This window comes from Lissotriton helveticus, chromosome 2_1 (genome assembly GCF_964261635.1).
Source record: "Lissotriton helveticus chromosome 2_1, aLisHel1.1, whole genome shotgun sequence".
In the NCBI taxonomy this organism is placed as follows: Eukaryota; Metazoa; Chordata; class Amphibia; order Caudata; family Salamandridae; genus Lissotriton; species Lissotriton helveticus.
Window position 1 is genome coordinate 1,415,840,222 of NC_136059.1, and position 22,191 is coordinate 1,415,862,412.

The following is a 22,191-nucleotide window of genomic DNA, read 5'->3' on the forward strand; positions in this document are numbered from 1 at the left end:
GTTGTTTGGAATTAATAAAAATATATTTTTTTTAAAAATCACGAAATGAACTGTGCAGGCCACCTCTCAATCCCATCTTCAAGGGAGTCACTTGCTGCAACAAGAAGATACTTGGCCACAATAACTTACCTTGCTACTCTGCCTTGACAATATGTGTGAACTGCACAAAAAGTCTAATTCCAAAGAGGTGTATTTGGAATCATCACTATCAAATACGTTTATTTTGATTAGGTTCATTCAGCATAAATACAGCAATAAATAAATAGATGCACACTTTTAAAATACAAAAAAAAAACAGACCTAAGGCTGACTGATTTCATTATCGTGGATCACCAGTCAATTTATTATTTAGCCTCTTCCTTCAATACAAATTCAACTAATGAGTCACAGTATTCCTTAACTTTGGAGAAATCATAAACGGCCCCACTGTGTAACAGACTGAAGTAGATGATAAAAGGGGAAAGCACGAAGGTACAAAGAAGACGGACAACAGCCACTTAAAATTCATGCTCTTTTAACAAGGAAAAAGGATATTTCTTTCTAATTGATGTAGAAATGTAACTTAAAAAACACATACTACTCAGTTCAAAATAACTTTATTCGATTTCAAAAACCATAAATGTTAGACAAACATACATTTCACTTTAAAATGTTCAAAACAGATTTGTGCAACAGCTTAAATAAAATCAATATAAACTAATGTTTCAAAGCATTCAAACAACTAAATGAAGGAAATAAATCTTAGCGTCAAATACTCAGTGCGACAGTCTATGCTGCCAATCCTAAAATCTCATTACTATATGAAAATTGTTATTTAAGCAAAATAAAAGTTGCAACATTCATGATCTTCTATTGTGACTCGTAACATGTTCTAATGCCCATTGCAACTTTAATAAAATTATTCACAGTAGTGCAAATATCAAGGGTGCCAAAGAGTGCAAGAGATTAACACCCACATGCATCATTCTTAGTTTTTGCGATTCTTATTTTGCGAAAATTACGGAATCGCAAATAAAGAATCGCAAAATGCTATGCATCATTTTTTTCGCTATTTTTTTGCGATTCGGTAAAAATCGCAATTTTTACCGAATCGCAAGAAAAATTCGATTTATGAATTGCGAATTCGCAATTTGCGATTTCGCAAATTGCGATTTCGCAATTTTGATGCATATGAATGAGGACACACCCAGGAAGCCAGTACACTGATTACACACACCTGAAGCCTAGTTCAAACTGCAGGAGTGGCTTTTGGCAGTTGGAGCTCTGCTTGCAGCAAGAGGAGGAGTGTTTTTGGTGTGCTCTGGAAGGAGTAATGGCTACTGATCAGCTTTTTGGCAAAGATTCCCTTAAGGTCCCTGAAGGAGTGAAGAGATGAAGGAAAAGAGTGCAGCAACTGCAAGACTCAGACACTGATGAAGAGCCCAATCACATGCACATACGCAGCAAGCAGTTCAAATGAATGCAATTCAAAAGACAAAGATAAGTCGACGTAGTAGACTGCAACAATTTTACAGAAGAAGGGCACGTCCAGCAAACCAGAGGTCATCCTCACAAGATGAGTGCCAGGCCAGTGTAGTTGAAAAAAAACTCCTGAAAGTCCGAAGGCTGCAAGGAAAAGATATAAGGCAAATGAAGGGCAAACTCAATCATATTAGCGAAGACATCAATACCATGAGAAACAGTCTTTTAAAGTTGACAAATGTGATTGAAAGTGCACATATGGCATCAAGTAATAAACTGGACCGCATGGCAACAGCCATGGAAACCATGTGTGAAGCAATACAAGCACAGAACATTGCCAATTGCAATAGGCACTTGAGATTAATGTCTAGCATGCACACTTATACTAGAGCAATATATCGCTTGTGCAATAGCAATGCTAAAATGATAACAAATACACTGTGCATGCAAAAGGAATTATTTAAATGTTGTAATAAGCTTTCAGAAGGAATGATGTCCAAAAAAACTAACAAGGATGTCATGCAGGAAGACATGAGTGTGCTTTCAACAGTACATGGTGGCAATAATGATGAGAGTGCTAAACCCAGTTGTGAATCAAAATCAGATACAGTTGTTGGACGACGCAGCTCAAGACATGTTGAACAAAAAATTCACACATCTTCATCTCAGAAAAATGCAAAAAGTAAAGCTTTAGGAGTGAGGGGGAGAAAATAAAGTCATGAATGGACTGCCTTCTAAATGACTGACATCATGAAAATACTGGCCAGAGACGGCTGAAAGTCAAAAGCTACATATTGATATCATTTACACTTTTCATGCAGTAATGTGACCTTTGTTAATTATTACTTCCTTTATGATTTAAAATAAATTTCACTCAGATTTACTGAATATTAACAGGCTTCTTACCTCTTTTAAAAATAATGCTCTGTGATTTCTGCTCTCCTTCGCCTTCCTTCTGCTGCATCTGCTCCATGAAGTCTTGCATGTGGTTGATGTGGCTGGTTGTCATTGTTTGGTAGCATGTCATCTAAATTCAGTTCCAAGCCTCTCCTTGTGGCAATGTTGTGCAGCGTGGCACATGCTGCAACTATTTTGCAACACACCTCAGGACGATATTGCAGTGCTCCACCAGTTTTGTGCAGTATCTGAAACCTAGACTTCATGACCCCAAAGGTCCTCTCTACAACATTTCGGGTGGATATATGGGCATGGTTGTACTGCTGTTCTTTACGGGTTGCTGGATTAAGGTATGGTGTAAGTATATATGATCTCACAGCATATACACTGTCACCTATGGGGTTGTAAAATGGTACAATTGCAGTTAACATATGATGCAACTGAATGTGAGAAAAATGATGTTTAGCAAAGAGAACAGTATTTACCAAGCAAATATCCATCTCCAAATTCACCTGACAACAGTCGCCCATGGATGGCACTATGTTTGAAAATGTAGGAGTCATGGGCACTCCCAGGGTACCTTGATACTAAGTCTGTGATGATTGATTTGGAATTACAAATAACTTGGATGTTTAAAGAGTGATAATTCTTTCTGTTGCGAAAAATATACTCATTCACAGATGGGGGACAAATGGGAACATGTGTTCCATCTATGCAGCCTATGACATGAGGAAAATTACCCATGTTATAGAAGTCCAACTTTGTTTCCATCAACTCTTGCAGAGTTTTAGGAAAATAAATGTGATAACGTATCCTTTGTAGCATTGCATTTAGGAAATCATTAAAAAATCTAGAAAGTGCACTCTGTGAAACACCCCCAGCAACAGCTATGACTCCCTGGAAGGACCCTGAGGCTAGAAGGTGTAGAGAACAAAACACCTGCACATGGGTGGGTATGGCTAGGGTCCTACGAGTTTCTCTTCGCAAAATAGGGTCTAATTCAGCAATGAGATTCATTATGGAGTCAGCATTAAGCCTATACTTGTCATATATTTCAGCCTGTGTCTGGCCAAACAAAGTGATGCGCAATCTAAATATCCTTTCACTGATCATCCTCCTTCTCCTTCCTGCTGCTCTCAACCTCCAGCGACGTGCCAGGACAATGACTGCTGCCATCCTCAAAGAGGTCTGGCTCAACTGTGGAACCCCTTAAGTACCCTACAAATTGGTTTCACATGTTTTCCCAGAAAAAAAAAATACCACCTGCTCTCAGTACTTCTAAAATTAGGAATTCTTAAATGCGATTCCTTAGGAAATCGCTATTTGCGAATTTTGATGCATACACTTTTTTCATATTATTTTGCGATTCCTTGATTTAGCGATTTCTTAAAGAATCGCAATTCCAATTGCGATTTCTAAAATTGTGAAAAATACATGTTATCATGATGCATCTCAAAAACAGAAATTGCATTCGCAAACGGCCGATTTTTGCGATTCGCACCGTTTGCGAATGCAATTCTGCTTGATGCATGTGCCTGAAAAAACCTTCAATATAAGTACGAGGCCGGGTTTCCCTCGAAAGTGGGGCTAGGAATTTTCCCCTCAGCTTTTTGTAAAGGGGGCAGAACAACATAAAGTGCAGGGTTCATTGAGCTGCCAAATTGTCACACGGGCAGGGTGTGAATTTACAACCCAACCTGATTGTTTTCGGAATGCCGCTTTAAAGTGCAAAGTGTGTAAATGAAATCTGGTTAAAAGAAATCGGGCCTGGGCATTGGTGATAAAAGTTAGACAAAATTGCTGTGGTGCAGGGAACAGACATAAAGGACTTGGCACCTCACCTTGCGAGTGGTGCTCGGTTACCCTAGAATAGCGCACCTCTTGTATAATGACTTTCGCATTTGTGTGAATACTAGCAGGGTTATCATAGTAATGCCCCAGACCTATCTCAGGGAGTTTAGCTCTCACAAATCGGAGTAAAGGGGTCGTCAAGGCACTATCAAGGTTAATGCAGTCCTTAACAATGTCCCTTGTGAACATTAATTCCTCAGACAGCCAAATGTTTGCCCATAAAAACAGAGGGGCAATATCTGTTCGACCCTCTAAAAATTAAAGCCCCAACTCAAGATGGCAGAAGAATGAAGACTGTTTAGAGTCCTCAATAACCTTTTAATTCATTTGCTTTCCACAGCCTGTACATGGCAGCTGTTGTGGTAACCCCATACTCCTGCCCCATAGGATGCAACAGATAGGCATTTGGCTTTGTAAGGGGTAACAAGCTCTGTCACCGGCTCGTGATCTAGCTTACAGGCGAAGCGGAATGACCCCTCCACAGCCCAGCTAGTATGTTGCACCCTAGCATTGACAAGAGGGCCCCAAGTCATAGCGTTATTAAAAATGTTCCCCAAGTATGTAAAATTGGTCAGCTTGTCAATAGTCTTGCCCCTTACAGCAAACTTTCTGTCTTTAGTCGATTTTGGATCCCACACTATAATATATGATTTGATAAAATAGACTTTTAAATCAGGGTCCGACATAAAATCTGTAAAATCGTTGAGTGACTTTTGCAGGCTGTTTGCTGTCAGAGGCATTAGCACAGTGTCATCCGTGTATGATTGTAACGGGACCAAATTGTCACCAATTTGAGGGAAATTTATTTCTATTAAAAATGCCTCTAGGCCAATAGTGACAATTAAAAAAAGGAAAGGAGCTAAAATAAACCCCTGGCAACGGTGGTAGAGGCATGAAGCCAACGCAAAAGGGAATTCAGAGCTTCCTCAACACCTATTGTCCCCATTAGTGCCCACAACTTCTCCTGATTAACGGTATCAAAAGCACTGGACAAGTCCATGAAGGTCAGGTGGATAGAACCCCCTTGCTGCCATAATCAGGGACGAGCACTGTGGTGCCCAAACCCCTCCTGACCCTCCCCAAAACCTTAGTTGTGGCGTCAATAGGGAGATTGGCCTCTAACATGCAGGATTACTCCTATTGTCCTTTTTAAACAAAGGAACCACAATGTCCTCCTTCCATGATGCTGGGATGGGGCCAGAAACCACTGCTTTAATCAAATTGGTCAGCAGGAGTGCCCAAAGATTGGGGTTACTTTTTAAACAGATCTAATGGGACCCCATTGGGACCTGGGGCTTTCACACAGAATCCCTTTGCTAAAGCCTCCTCAACCTAGGCTATGAAGAGGGATGCTCTTAATTGGGAGGCCATGGGTTAGGTCTGAGGGTGGGTCCTCACATTTCTCCTCAATCTGAACATGGTCTGGGTTAAATATGGTCGAGAAATGGGATTCCCAAGCATCCCCTATTATCAGAGAGTCCATATGCCCAACCTTGTCCATAAAAAAGGGGCCATTCGTGATGCTCCAAAATTTTAGAGTCATTGAGGGCACTGACTCTCTCCAAATCTTCCCAAGCTAATCGCCTCAGTTCTGCCTTCCTTTGATTAATAACACTTTTATCTACCTGTCTTTCGCTTTTAATTATTTGAGTTCTATCACGGGGATTGGCATGAAGGGCCATTTTAAGATTCTTTTGAGCTCTGGAGCACTAGGTGTTAAACCACAGCGTCTCTCGGGGTTCCCTTCTCTGCACAGGTCTAGTAAGTCTTTTTCCTACATCTGCACAAACCAGTTCAAAATAGTCCTCATCTGGGGGAGCATCGTGTTGAAGGCATCTCATAAAAGAGCCCACATTTGCAGCAACAATCTTCCCTCAAATTCAGTGGGGTTTATTTTGCCCCAAATACTAGTCCGTTAGTTGTGAGCATTGCATGCATGAAGAGCATTGCATGTGTGTGAATGGTAACACTTAGGTAAAGAAAGCATATATTGGGGGGCGTGGCTTGCGCGCCGCGTTGATATGGCGGTCTGCGCTTGAGCTCCGTGACGATCAGTGGCCGTCGGAGCTTTTTCAGCTGATTCCAGGAGCCCCATCTCTCGGGAGAGACGTCTTTGCCTGCATGAACACGCTGGGTGGATTTTACGATCTTTCTCCGTTTGTGACAGCTGGTGAAAGGATGTTTTTTTCCGGCTGGGTGCAATGCTCTGTATTTCCTGAGAGTGGCAGCCATCTTGCATTCCTGTGACGGAGATTGGAATTTCTCCTCAGCTGACAGCGCGCGTGTCATACACTTGACAGGAATACGTCGGAACAGACTCTTGTTGGGTATTTATGACTCTTTTCGTGCTTTTTACGATGATTTTTCATCTGGTTCATGACTTTTTACCTTTTCAATATTAAAGTGTGACAGCGCTTTATTTCACTGCGCAGTGGCTTATTTTGGAGGAGTTCTGCTATATTTTATTTTTTCCTCACATATGTTTGGCAATATTTTTTGCTTGGCCCTTTTGGTTGTGAAGGCGTTTTATTATTGTTTTTGACTGTCAATTTACTAGCGTGTTGTGGGCTTCCTCCCATTCTCCTCATTCTCTGCTGTTCTTGAACACCTGCAGTGTGTGTGGCTTTGTCGCTTTTTGGGACGTTACCTTTATGGCTGAGAGTATGGGTTTGCCCTCAAATGCCAAGGATACTAAAGCCTCCTTGAAGAGATTGAAACAACCGTCTCCCACGCCTGAGTCTTCTCAGAAGGACACTGCGTCCACGCTAGAGACTATTCTGACGCGCTTGAATGATGTCCATGACATTGCTCAGTCAACCAAAACAAACACGGATATGCTGCAAGTTGAGGTGTCTGCCATAAGGAATGAATTTAAGGCTCTTTCCCTGCGTGTCTCCGCCACAGAGACACGTATTAGCGGTGCTGAAGATGTTGTGCAGAAACAATCTAGATCTATGGGCCAACTAGAACGTTCCATGGCGGCATTGAGGAGAGACCTCACTGAGCAAGAGGATCGCAATCGTAGATCCAACCTACGCATTTTTGGCCTTCCTGAGGAAGTTGAGAAAGAGGCTCTCTCTATGATTGATTTTATATCCAATTGGCTTCCTGCTACGTTGCAAATTTCTTTCCAAAGAGACTTTGAGATAGAGCGGGCACATCGTGTCCCCACCTTCCGCTCCAAATCGGCCTCACAACCAAGGGCTATAATTTTTAAGCCACTGCGTCATCAGCATACGGAGCAAATTTTGGCGCACATGAGGAAGGTTAAGAATGTTTCCTGGAATGGCAATCGTATTTCCATTTCTCAAGACTTTGCCAGAGATACCGTGATAAGAAGGAAGGGCTTTCTAAACCTACGGAAGCGTCTATCTGAGATGAATATCCCTTTTTCCTTCTCTGGTCCCTCGAAGTTTCGAATTACCTTCAAAGGCCGTTCTAGAGTTTTCGATGAGCCTGCGGACCTGGCATCCTTTTTGGATAATCAGATGGAGCTTCAGATGGAGCTTCAAATGGACGCTTCGCGTACTTCTAGTACTTCCGGCACTTGAGATGGATGTCCAGGCCTGTCATGTGTTTGTTCTTCCTCAGATCTCTTAAGTGTGTCTTTTTAGATCTGGGTGGTGGCATGATGGTCCACCGTTATTACTGCCTCTCTGTGTTCTGATGTTTTCTGTTTGATGTTGCCAATTATATGTGTGAGATGTTCTCTTTCTTCATTCTCACTACTCTTACTCCCTTTCTGCGGTTTCATTCGATACCACGTTTGAGCTATTCTCTCATTATTCTCTCTACTCTTCTGTGGGTTGCTTGTTTTCTATAGTGACTCTATTGTGTTGGTTAGTCCCGTACCTCTTTTTTCTCTTGTTGCAGACGATTCTGTAATTAGAGGTGTCGTTTACATCTGTTGCCTCTGTGCCTGCGATAATATATGTCCGAGTAATGTGTTTGGCCTTTCTATGAGCTGTTAGGTTTGTCTCTTTCATTGGTGTAATGGTGTCTGTGTACACGAATATTGCTCTTTTTTTCGTCACTTAGCTTATATGCGATGTTTTAATTTACTACGATGATGTGGTTCTTCTTCTTTTTCTTCGTTCTTTTCTTTTTTGTTACCAGTGTTTTCTTTCAGTTTTCTTTTTCTTTCTTATCTTCATTCATGTTTCGGTTCTTTCCTTATCTACAGTTTCCGTCATATTTCTTTGTCTTCCTGTTTATAATTGGCCTTTCTTTCTCTTGGTTCCATCCAATGTGAGTTTGATTGATATATTTTTGTGTGCCTTTTGCTGTTATGTATTTTGACTCTTCCATCACTTATTTCTTTCCGGTACTGTCTTATGGATTGTTACAGGTATTGCTACAATGCTCCCTATTCTTTCCAGTTATGTATCTAGTGCTTTGCTTCCTATACCTGTCTAATTCGCTTATTTATTTTCTGTTTGTTCATTTACTAAATGCTTATTTCTTTCCTTAATGTATAATTTTACTAGATTTACGGTTTCTATCACTAGTGCAGTTTACAGTTCTCTAGTATTTTAATGACTCTTCAGTTACATTTGCCATATTCTCACATGAATTCCTACATCACTCATAACTGCTCTACGAATTTTACGTCCATTGATTGATTTATTGTTTTTTACCGCTTTTTGCATAGTGCATATATGATTTAACTCCTTTTATGTATTGTTCCCCGATAGATATATTGCTTCTTCTAGATGTACTTTATTTACTCTTCACATGTCTATATACCTATCCATTATATTGTTACATGCATATTATACACAGGTTGTTCTCATGGAATTTCATATTGATATAGCTTATAATCCTCTACTTTATCGTTATTCCATAGTCATGTTTTCTCTCTTCCCTATTAAGTATACTTCGTCCTGCTATACAGTGGGCTGTAGATTGCTGATTTCTATTATATTTGCTCCTTATGACGGCTCCCCTGGTTGTCGGTCCACGTTTCCCCCTAGTATGACTTTGGTCTTTTTCAGACCCTCTCTGCTGGCTCTTCTCTTTCTTCTTTCTTCTTCTTCCTTTTCTCTTTTCTCTTTTCGGATTTCCCCAATGGTTTCTCCTTTTTGCACATTGTTGTTGAATGCTTGGATGTTTGTCTTCATATGGGTTGCTTTCTATCTATTATTTTTAACCTATGTTATTGTTTTCTATACTAGTCGATGCCTGGCTTGAATGTGTTATCCCTTAATGTTAAGGGCTTAAATCACCCTGTGAAACGATCCAAGATCTTGGATTATTGCAAATCTCTCTCTTCAGATTTAGTCCTATTTCAAGAAACAAAAATATCTGCCAAAGAAGCATTATTCTTGAAGAAGGATTGGGTTTCAGATGTTGTTTGTTCTGATGCGTGTGGCAAAAGAAATGGGGTTGTCACTTTGGTTTCCAGGAACTCAGGATTGTCCATTGTTTCTTCTGACCATGATTCTGAAGGTCGTTGGTTATTAACTAGATTGTCTGATGGTTCTTCTGATCTTTATGTTATGAACATCTACGCCCCTAATAAGGATGATCCGGCCTTTTGGAAATCAGTTGCCAAAAAATTGAATGATACGCCTCACTCTGGTAACCTTGTTGTTGGGGGAGATTTTAATTTGGTAATGGATCCTATTCTTGATAGGAATTCAGCTTTTCAATTTCGTCCTCCAAAATCCCATAAGCAAATGCTTAATATGTGCTCCCTTTCTCATCTGCAAGACATATGGCGCCTCCATAATCCTACGGGTAGCAATTTCTCTTTCTTTTCTTCGCCTCATTCTACCTTTTCTCGTATTGATTACTTATTAGTTCATTCTTCTCTTGTTCCTGCTTCCTCCTCTCCGATTATTCATCCTATTTTGATTTCTGATCATGCCGCGGTTACTTTTAATCTCTTGTCCTTTGCTCCCAAATCGAAAGCTAGGTCTTGGAGGTTAAACACAGAACTTTTATATGACACTACCCAGGTTGCTGAATTTTCTAGCGCGATTGACACTTTTTTTCTGGAAAATGAAGGTTCAGTTTCCTCCCCGATTGTTCTCTGGGACTCGTTCAAATGCACTTTCCGAGGCCAGGCTATTAAGTGTATGTCTAAAAGGAATGCTGATATTAAAAAAGAACTTGCAGATCTCGCTACCGGCATTAAAACTCTGGAATCTTCCTTTCGTCACTCTAAAGATACATCTTGCCTGCAGTCAATTAAGCTCCTAAAATACAAATACAACACCATAGTTACCAAGAGAGCCTACATTGGGGTTCAAGCTCAGAAATCCAAGAGATTATTGTTAAAAAATAGAGCTGGAAATATGCTCGCAGCTACGTTAAAATTCCAAGATTCTTCCTTTAAGTCTTCCCAAATCTCTTCTATTACTGATCATCTAGGTGCTAAAAAATTTCAGACCGGGGAAATTCTTGAGGTTTTTCGTGATTTTTACAATAACCTGTACTCACCTTCTGATCAGGCCTCATTTGAACAATGTCAAGAATTTTTAAAATCTGTTCCTATGAAATCGGTTTCTCTGGAAGATACTACTCTTTTGGGTGGCCCTATTACTACTGATGAAATTACCTCCGCAATTAAGGCTACTCGTTCGGGAAAAGCTCCAGGGCCTGATGGTTACCCTATTCTTTTTTATAAAACCTTTCTTCCTGTGATTGTTCCCAAGCTTCAGTCTGTGTTTGATGCTTTTATTCAGAATGGATCTGTCTCTGGTACTGCGGCGGATGCTACGATCGTGGTCATCCCTAAAGAGGGAAAAGACCATTCAGATCCCAAAAATGTTCGCCCCATTTCCCTTTTGAATATGGAAGCTAAGATCTTTGCTAAGATTTTGGCCAAGAGATTAGAATCCCTCATTCCTACATTGGTACATTCCTCTCAAACTGGTTTTGTGAAAGGCCGTCTTGCACGTGACAATATTCGCACATTCTGTCACATTCTTGGAGCTGCCAAACGTTCTACTCTCCCAGCTGCGGCCTTGGCGCTTGATGCTGAAAAGGCCTTTGATAAGGTTTCCTAGCCATTTCTGCGGGCTGTCTTATATGCACATAATCTTGGTGACTCCTTTATTAACATGGTCATGTCCTTATACGCCCAGCCTAGAGCTAATATACGAGTTAATGGTGCTACGTCTTCTTTTTTTCATCTTCGCCAGGGTACCAGACAGGGATGTCCCTTATCCCCTCTTTTATTTTTGTTATCCATTGACCCTCTCCTTAAATTGATTGAGCTGAATCCGGATATTAAAGGTTTTTCGTTTGGTCCTCACTGCATTAAAACTGCTGCATATGCAGATGACGTCCTTATTTTTTCAGACGATATTGCCGTGGCTATACCTGCTATCTCAGATACGATTGCACTTTTCTCAAAGGTTTCTGGCTACACCTTAAATAAAGAGAAAACAGAGTTGTTTCCCTTGAATGCCTATTGCTTCCCCACACATATGGGTTCTGCTGGCTTCAAATGGCAGTCTAAACACTTAAAATATTTGGGTATTTATTTCTGTTCTACTTTATATGACACAATTGCCTATAATGAAAACCAGACTATTCTTAAAGTTCGCCGTCTTTTAGATACCTGGTCACCGAAACACATTTCTTGGTGGGGTCGTCTTCAGACTCTTAAAATGATGATTACACCCATTGTTAACTTTGTATCCTCCATGCTTCCGGTGAAACTTTCAGATTCCTTTTTTCATGAAGTTGACGTTTTGACGTCAAAATTTTTATGGAATGATAAACGAGCGAGAATGGCTTATAAATTCTTACGGAAGCCCTATGATATGGGAGGGGTTAATCTGCCTGACTGGGATAAATACCAAACTGCCTTTTTGGCTTCCCAAGGTGCTCTTTGGTTTTCTTGTCCCTTTAATCATGTGCCTTCCTGGCTGTTCATAGAGCAGGAATTGGCTTCTCCATTACCGACTGCATCTTTTGGCACTGCGTCTACCTTATCTATCCCTTTTTCCCGCTCTATCATTTTAGACACTCTGTCTGCGGTTCGAAAGGTGGACAAGCTGGTAGCGTTTCCACTTCATAAATCTAGATGGTCGTCTATCTGGCGGAATTCTAAAATTAAAATTAATATTGATCCTTCCTTGATTTCCTACTGGGCGACTAAAGGGATATCGTTGGTTAAACATCTTTATGGTCCTAACGATGAGCCTCTACCCTTTTCCTCTTTAGCTCAACAATTCTCCTTAACTAATTTAGATTTTTATACTTTTCTTAAAATAAAGGTGGCACTTGCTAAAGTACGTCTTCATCCCACTTCTTCTACGGTTACTCTTTTTCATATCTGGTTAAAATCTGGTCATGTAGCCTCAAAGATTTATAAATTTTTATCTACGTCTTCTTCTTCCTCTCATACGGTTGCTCAACATAAATGGTTACATCATTTTGACCATAGTGTCATTGAACATATTTCTTCGGATACATGGCAGATGATTGGTAAACTTTCTCTTCGCAACAAAATCGCCCCATCGTTAATGCAATCTAAATTTTTCTCTATTAATCTTCTTCACTGGACACCTGTGCGCCTACATTCGCTCAATCTCAAAGATGATAATCTATGCTGGAGTTGTGGCTTATCGCCAGGAGATTTTTCACATATGTTTTTTAACTGCTCTTTACTCCAACCCTTTTGGGACCTCATTCATAAGCATATTATGCTCATCTTTGATATTAAATTTCAACTTTCTCTCCCATTAATTTTATTGGGCCCTCTTGCGGCTTCATCTCCTCTCCCCTTGGAGCACATGGAGCTACAATTATTGGATCTTCTATTGTCCGTTGCTGTGAAAGTAATTCTTATGGACTGGAAATCCTTCTCCTCTGTTTCGTATCATACTTGGTGGGCTTGGGTTTCCTTCCTACGCAGTGCTCATACTTCGGTTGACCAAGCTCATCTCTCCCCGTCGATTGCTAGTGGGGTTTGGACTGCTCTAGACAATTACATGGATTTGTCATCACAAGGGTTGGTTGACCAATATCCCTTTCGTATGTCTGGTTGACTGGCGTCTTGGTTGTTCAGATTTACTTCCTATTTTTAAGGGTTATTCATTGGGAAATCCTTCTTTCCTTTTTTCCCCTCTTTCTTCTCTGTCTCCTCTTTTTTCCATCTGCTCCCTCTTAATCTCGCTTTTCTTCCTTCTTTTTCTGCTTTCTTCTTCTTCTGATTCGATCAACTGATAGTGATACATTTGTGAATGGTTTCCATATATGCTAAACTGCTTGGTCTTCATGAATGGCTATTTTTATTTCTGGCAGATTACTTTTATTTACTATATATGGATGCATTTCATATGTTTTATTATTGGATTTCATCTTCTGATGGTCTGTTTTATTGCTCTCAAATGTATCACTTTTTTTATATTCTGTATCTTCATTTGTTTATTTATAACAATAAAAGCGTTTGAAATCAGAAAGAAAGCATATATTGAATTAGCCTAAATCTAAACTTGTGTAATAAAACCTTTGTGCTGATTTGTGACCCACAACAGAGTTCCACACTTAGAACAGTTGTATTACTCAAACTCTCTCAACTCGAATCATTTAGCATGACTTAGTAAAACTGTGTAGGTGAGATTCTGAAATTGGAGATGTTTTGATGACGACGGTGCTAGGATGAGCTGGAAATGTTCTGACCATGGGTGTGTTGGGGTTAGGGTGGCATTAGGCGTTTGTGTGAAATGTTGCCATTGTTAGTATGTTCAGTTTAGTTAGTTAGGATTATGCTGCTGAATAAATTACCTACCTGATGACTGACCCATTGGTATGCAGTGCAGCATGTCTCACTGCAGACCAATGGGAATGTTACATTGTACTCATCACTAGGTGAGTTAATGTCCTCATTATCTGGGATAGGTACTTGTCACCTTATTGCAATATCACACACAAAGCTGGACAACAATATGATATCAATTGTTAAATAAGTTCCCGGTCAGGTGATTTCAGAGACAAATATAACAAAACAATGAAAATTGAATGCAATATTGGGGTACATTTTAAACAAAACAATTTTCTATTTCAGACATTGTTGAGCGGCTGCATGAACTGGCTGCCCAGAATAAAAACTCTGCGCAGCTTGAGAAATTATTACATCACCTCACTGCCCAGGAACAAAGAAACGAGCAACTGCTGGAGTCCATGAGGCAACAGATTGAGGTGCTGCAATTGGAAGCTATGTAAGGGAAGTCATGTTGGTGAATGTCTTTAATTGAAACCAATTTAAATATCTGGATTAGGACAGCTGTGCAAGATCGCAGCCCCATAGACCTGTGATAATGTTATTCATTCATTCAGACCCCTTAGCATTCCATCACAATTAGAGTCACTTTTATTCACAGTTATAACTGGACGTGAATATTGTTTTCTCTTATTTGCATAGTGCTTATGATACCTCAAATTCTTATGAGAATACTGTGTTAGTTGCATGGTGTCAATGTTAAAATGTGTGGTACGACTCAGAATGATGTTGAGGTATTATTTACATTGCTTAAATTATTCACAAACATTTTTAAATTAGGAATTTATAAGGTAGATCATAACATGTCAAGTATGCAATTAGTTCAGACTACCACTTTGTCACTCTTCATTGTCACAGTTTTTTCAAGAATGTGAATGACTCATACCCAGGAAATTCGCAAGCACAATAACCTTCGAATTTATTAATATTTTCTAGCACCCCCTCCTTCAGTGGTGAACACGAACACCTGCCATTTCACTCGGATATCCAATGTGTCTGCCTGATACAGACTTTGCTCTCATTGCTAGATGTGTCTCTGTTTGTAAGGTCCTGATGTAGCATTTGACTGATGAGATACTCTGTCCCAAACATGAAGCATATCCTGCCCTCATATCACAAGTGCCATAGGATGTAATGCACCTGATTATGGCGACGGGATAGCCATCACTTTTATGCCAAACTCTAAATCAGTGCCCTTGCCCTAGAGTCAGAGGGTATTGAGCCATTGAGGTGTAGCCCCGACCCACTCTAATGTATCGAAGGCCGAGGTCTGGTGATTCGAGTTCTTTTAGAGAAAATATCACCGAGGACAGCCCTGTCTGTCCACGTCCAGCCCAGCTCCTCTCTTACCCTCTTGCGACTCCCACATTGTTAGTGCTTGTGTGCGCTACGTTTGTTTTGTGTGTTGAGAGAAGAGACCTTGCTGTGTGTTCCCTTCATCCGATTCCTTCGAGTTAGAACAGTTTACAGTTGCTTATTATATCATTATTTTAGCTGTTGACTGTTATTAGAGGGATTCCTTTATATGGAAGCCAGATTTTGTTCTAGTTTCCTGCTCAGTTTTCAGTTCTCGTTAAAGTGGGTAGCAGCCCTTACTTCCATGACCTGTCTCGGAGTTGTTTCAAGCCTTCGAATACCATAGAGAAGCAGTGGGCTAGATGGCGGAGATCAGAATACAGGTGTCAGCTGGTTTGTGCTCCCCTGGTAACGGATTTTCCCCACGACAGTCGTCCTCAGATTAGATTTTCTCCTATTTACATCATTAAAGAAGCCCACCTGTTGTTCTTAAGATTAAAGTTCATTGGCCTTCCACAGTTATATTAGCATATTTTACCTACGCTGACAGTGATATCTAAATCTACTTTTGTGTGCATGGATTGCACCGCCCATCTTTGCTGGTGAAGTATCAATCAATCAGCCGATTCTGCAGTTACATAAACCAAAAGACAAAACAAATCAGACATTCAGTAAGTTCACATACACAAAAAAAATGACAACAAGTTGCCAAGTCTTAGATAACAACCACATGTCTGCCTAGATAGATTATAACTATATAGTATCTGATGCATCAAACCGGTGTAAGTTCTATCCAGTCCAGTACTAGAAGGAAAATATGTGAAAACTGCAGACAAATACACGATCGAAAAATGATAAAATGTAGTTTTACGCAAAATAGCTCAAACATGTTGATACAATTGTAAAGACTACAATGTTCCTTTAGAGTAATTATTTACGTTCTTAATTCTTAAACAGTGTATGTGAATATTTGTATTAAAAAAGTCTTAATTCGCTGCCTGATGGAACAACATATTCATGGGAAGTTCGACAGCATTCGTAGGATATCAACACCAAGGCAAAGTGCAATAAGAATAAAAGGTCTGTTTGCCTCGTTCCACTATGTAGGGTGAATGCAGTGGACATCTTCCCATTGCCTGAGATCTTAGCTACCATGTAACGTTTTTACTAACAAAAGGTGTGCAGGTCCCTTGCACATCTTTGCTGGTAATTCCAACAAAAAGGGTCCGTCCAGATTCGGAATGCTTTCTCTGCAACAAGAGATAATAGTACTAACGGTTCTGCGACTGCGTTGGAGTATTCCATATCGTTGGGAAGCCTTACGAACTTATGCCTAGTTGATCAGTTCGTGTAAATCTTGACTGATCTGTGTGTGTCAACTTATCTACAGACATATATAGGTGATTAGCCAGAATCTTTAGTTCTTTAATGAGTAAAAAGACAGGCCTAGAAGAGACACAATCATCAATTGGCTTGTGTATGAGTGCTACCATTGCAGTGCACAGGTCCTATGGAAGAGAGCCTTTCCTCATATAATCTTTGGAGATGGGCAGGCAGTGCATAAGAAAGCTTCTTCAATAATTCCACTAGTGGGTAGTTGTTCCCAGGGGCCTTCCTGGTTTGCGACGAGAAGACCACATTTGTCACCTCATCCTGTGACCTGTGTGAGCCCAGTTCAAGTGAATCACCAAAATCAAGGAGAGGCAAAGACAATTCTTTAACAAAGTCAACAAGCCCTGCCCACTCATCTAGTCGTGATCTAATGAAGGAACTACTGTCCTGTAGCATCTGCATTTGTTAACTGTATGACCTGTTATGGTGAGCTAACATGTCATGACTGAAATGCTTTTAAGACAAAATGAGATGGACCCCTTAAACAACCAAAGGACTAGGGTTCAACAGAAAAGCACAAAAGGTGTCCTTTGGTAAAACTTAATAAAGACCTATTGGTCAACACATCACCACTCACCCAACTGTATCTCATTCACCAAACAATCAACCATAGGGGTTACTGTTCAGACCAACTATCACGATGCGTTAGCACAAAAATCTAAAAGGCTGTACTTTTAAAAACACAATTCATTAAAATATTTCACAAAGTTAAAAAGTACTTTCATAACAAGCAATACAAAAAAAGTTTTCACATGGCTTGCAAGAATTAGATACACAATAATAGAATAGAAACAATAAAAACACAAGGCGAAAGTTAGGGTAGACATTAATCTTTATCACGGAAGACCATATCCGTCTGTACAAGTTGTTGAGATGAACCCTGATGCTTTGCAAACCATCAACATCTAAGGAAACATCCATTTGACAGATTAATGGAGAACAGGCGTCGACACATTTAGATGGTTATGCTGGTTGGACCATCTTTATCAAGACTACAGATTGATAAAGTCTTGTTGGAAAAACACATCTACAATATAAATATATACATTAAACAAATTAAATATTGCAAACAAATCGTACATACCACTTGTAATGTACTAATAAGCCACAGTCTTATTTTATTTTATTTTTTTAAAGAGAATTTTTTTTGTGAAACCATCACAACAATCGGCTGGATCCCAACAGTACCACACATACTGTATAGCATAACATTCGACAGTATTATCCAATCACAATCACATAACTCCATTCACCCACCAGAACACCAGCATACCTTAGTACAACTAAAATTAATAAAAGCTTACTTACTAAAGCCGCTTCCAATGGTAGAAAATCTACTGGAGATTGTTGCAATATTCCAATCCCCAATCAATAAGTACCAGACCTATAAGGCACCTAATAGAAACCACATATACAACTGAGTCAGTGGTCCCAGAATTCAAGGATACACCCACATTTACCCCTTGTCATATCGGGTCTGAACAACTTTCAGACCAATTCCGTGTTAGTCTAGCTCACCTTTTGTCAACAAGTATTTTAGTTTAGTTTATGGCAGGTTTCTCCTCATCCTTGGGAGTGACCCAAGTATATGTAAAATTCTAAATGAATTAAAAAGAGAAAAGTAGAGACATAAACAAATCTATTAGAAATCAGGCCTATCATTACATATAGGATTAATGACTGAATAAATTCGAAAACCTTCCTCTTGACCTTGTATTCAATGGCACTATAAACTCATTCATTGGCTCCAATGTAAAAACATTTTTTGGGGTATATAAAGGACCAACCTTCTGGTACCCACAATTCATGCGGGTTACGTGCCTCGCAGTCGCTGAAAAAACAGAGAAGCCGCATATCAGTGTGTAATCCTACTTAGCTGGGGACAGACTAGAAACACAATGCACCAATGTCACAGCTGATGACATATGGAATGCTTAGTAAGAACAGGTGGCCTTTGTACTGAGCTGCCAGGTCATCTCTTCTGCGACTCTAGTACTCTCAATAAAGGCCTTTACTATTTATTACCTTAAGTGAGTTACTTCAGTTTTTGGTGAGATTTGCTGAGAGCACAACTTCATTTACAAGAACCATGTGACATGAACAAGATCTGCCCATCTCTGTTGAGATCAAATGGTCTGATTAACTAGAAGAGCCACGTTGGGCTCACAACGGAGAGTGATTCTCATTCATTGCCCACAGAACTGTAAGCATTAAGACGGTTTACTATCCAGAAACCAAAAATAGCGTGTGTGACAATTCTATGCATCAGCAGTTTCCTCATCCAGCGTGTAATGATAATTTTACTCTGAGGTACTTTGCGTTCTGTCAGTTAAGCACCAAGACATTCAGCGGTTCCTGATGTTATAAGCTTAACATGCTTCATTGTTATGCAATTGTATTCATAAGGAAAACATGTCACTTTACCTCCTCGACTCACTTCTCCGACAGTTACTTCTGATCTCAGCACTCAATGCTATCTATGTTCAGTGGTGGCTCCATTGCTAAGGCGGAGGAGTGTCACCCCACTGCTCTCGGAGCAGTGTAAAAGCAAAAATGAAATGATAATCACAGCAGTTATTTCTGTCATTATCATTTTATTTTTAGTACCAACCAGGTTGGCCTGGGTTGAGCCCCTGTGACGTCCGGGAGGAGGAGTGGTTGCTGTATTCCAAAGTGGGCATACCTGCTTGGCCGGCCCTCCAGTCATGGGCACTTTGCATGTTCTCCAACTGGCTGCATTACACGGCCTGGTGTGGAACATGTCCAACCCCCCATTCCCGCTCTGAGCCACAACGCTAATACCAATCACAACGCTGCATTGCAGCATTGTGGTTGGCTTAGGGGAGGGAGCCTGGGTGCTTCCTAATTCCGGCCACAGAGAGATGATGAGATATGGCGCCAGCGGCGAGAAGGTAAGTGAGTCTTTTTTTTTTACCCCCCAATCTCCCCCCCTGGCCCTCCATTCTAGTTCCCTACTGTCTATGTTAATTGCTGTAAAGTTAACAAGACAGCAAATTTCATATCCTATGATTTGCCAAACAACTACAGTATTTCCCAAAAAAAGTATTTATGTTTCAGCCCTGACGAAGTTCCACCTAGGAACGAAACGCGTTGGCTGTGCAACTTGTTTGGCATAGTTGCCACAATAAAGAACTTAACATTTTGGACTAAAGAAGATCTCTTGCTTATATTTGAATGAGTGCGCCTTCCATCATCTGAAGAAATTTGTTGACCTTTTTTGTGCCTTGTGGCGACGGGCACGGGAAGTGTGCTGCACCGGATTTACACTTATTATACTTATGTTATGGTTGTACTGAACCTTGGTCGGGTCGTCTGTTCCGTAATTTCTGAAACAACTACCGTATGTTCTTTCTCCTGTACTGTCATCTAATGTTTTAAAAGAAAAAAAGTAACTCAGGGTAACTAGTCTGTATTTGCATATTAAGCTTATTTTACGAAGTGATATTTGATCAATACTGTGTGATGAAACGGGTGACTCACAAGTTTTTACATGGTATAATATACAGTTCGGCCTTTCACTAGCGTTCTTTCACATTTTTGCTGGAGGAGGATTTCAACTTTGTCAGTGTGCTGTTCAGTGTGAATAGAACTTCTCTCATGGTTGCTTCACATAGAGCTATACCACCATCTTTTCTCTTACAGGAACCTGGTGATTCACCAATAAAATGGAACACATAGATTTGAACATTTAAAAGAACTTACTCTACTACTATCTAGGCAATGCAGGGCAGAACATTTTTGACAATTTACCACCCTATGTTCCTAAAGAAGGAGAAGACATTGATGAATTATAAGTTGCTATCCAGCAACAAAGAAATTAAGGAAAAAAAAACTTGGTGGTGATCAGGCACAAGTTTTTCACACGAACTGAAGGCCAATATGAGCCTGTTGACTGTTGTTAAGTCACTTAAAGTACTAGCAAAGGACTATGCACTTGAGGGTTTTGCTTCTCAATTGATTTGTGATCAACTAATTTCCAGTTGATCCAAGAGTGCTTGTTAACATACAATAACCCATCTTTAGACAGAGCACTGGACGTTGCATGAAGTATTCAAAAGTATGAACTTGAATGAAAACAATTGCAGTCTTCTCAAACAACTGTGGGTTGTTCTTTTAGGTCCAAACAGTGGTAGAACAAGTGCAGTGCATGCGTTCTTATTGTTTTATTTTTCCAATATGCATAATTCAGGACGGTTCCATTGCAACAAAATATAAATTGCAGAGTAAAGGTAAAGTTGCAACAAAAAGCACTACAAAACAAAATATATGTTTCAAAAGTGGGTCGTATACACATTTGGCCAATTCCCGTAATTATCCTGCTGCTAACCAAGTTTGCAGCAACTATGATCAACTTGACCCTTTTAGCAAAGCATGTAGGAGTGTGAAGAGAATAAAGGTGATGAGTATTACTGATAAAACTTACCATGCGGACAACACTGATTTACTTCAACATAGGCTGGATGAGTTGGTACTGATGGTAGATTTGATAGGTAACTGTTCTACAGAAACTGACAAGTCGTGTAGAGACGCTCTAGTTGATTTATATAAAATTCTTAGTAAACTCAACCAAAAACTACAAACTATATTGGAGACATAACGGTAGGGAGACAAAATATCACATTTAAAATATCGATATACAATAATATCTATGTTTTAATTTCGATGGTATAGAATATCGATGTGCAACAATATCAATGGACAGAATATCGATTTTAAGGTATGTATGTTACTAATATCTAAATTTTGTTTAGTGTTATGTATTTTATTATGTATTTTATGTTTGTTAAACATGTTTTTAATGTATGTTTAGAAATTAGTAATTTTGTTTGCATTTTGCGTTTTAGTGTCAGAGCGGGTTGTGGGTTTATAGAGGAATAGGGTGGGAAGTAATTTAATTATAATTCATTAATTATTTTTAAAAATTATTTTTGATTAATAATTAATTGTTAATTAATAATTAGTTGGTAATTAAATATTATTAATTAGTTAATTAAAATAATTAGAGTTAATGTAGTAATTTATTTTATTTTTTGTTTTGTTAATTAATAATTAATTGGTAATTAATTATTAAGTGATTAAATAATAATTACATTTTTATGTGATTTATTTATGTGTAGTGGGTTGTGTGTTTATAGGGGAATAGGGTGTGAAATAATTAAATTAAATTAATTAAAGAGATTGTATTTATTTATTGGTATTTATTATTAATTAATTGTTCATTAATTAATTGGTGATTCGTTTTTTAAAATTATTTTATAATATTAATTATGAATAATGCATTAATAAATGTTGTTTATTTTTGTACATATCTTGTTAATGAATTATTATTTGGTAATTAATTATTAATTGGTAATTACTGTTTGTCAATTAGTTAATTTATAATTACAACGATTTAATAATATTAATTGTTATTAATTGATTAATTGATATTTATATTAATTGTGTTTTTTTGTATGTGTAGTGAGTTGTGTGTTAAAGGGGGAGTAGCGTGGGAAGTAATTTTTTGTTATTTAAGTAAATATTAATTATGAATA

The 22,191-nt window shown here is 39.1% G+C and overlaps 1 protein-coding gene across 2 annotated transcripts in view; it reads left to right on the forward strand.

Moving 5' to 3' along the window:
* LOC144818693 (coiled-coil domain-containing protein 17-like) overlaps positions 1 to 22,191 on the forward strand; it is an 874,964-nt gene that overhangs the window by 414,899 nt on the left and 437,874 nt on the right. For both annotated transcript variants that reach the window (XM_078676346.1, XM_078676347.1), the window contains one exon: positions 14,234 to 14,387. In XM_078676346.1, coding sequence (XP_078532472.1) covers positions 14,234 to 14,387 — 154 coding nt within the window. The remainder of the gene's footprint in view (positions 1 to 14,233; positions 14,388 to 22,191) is intronic.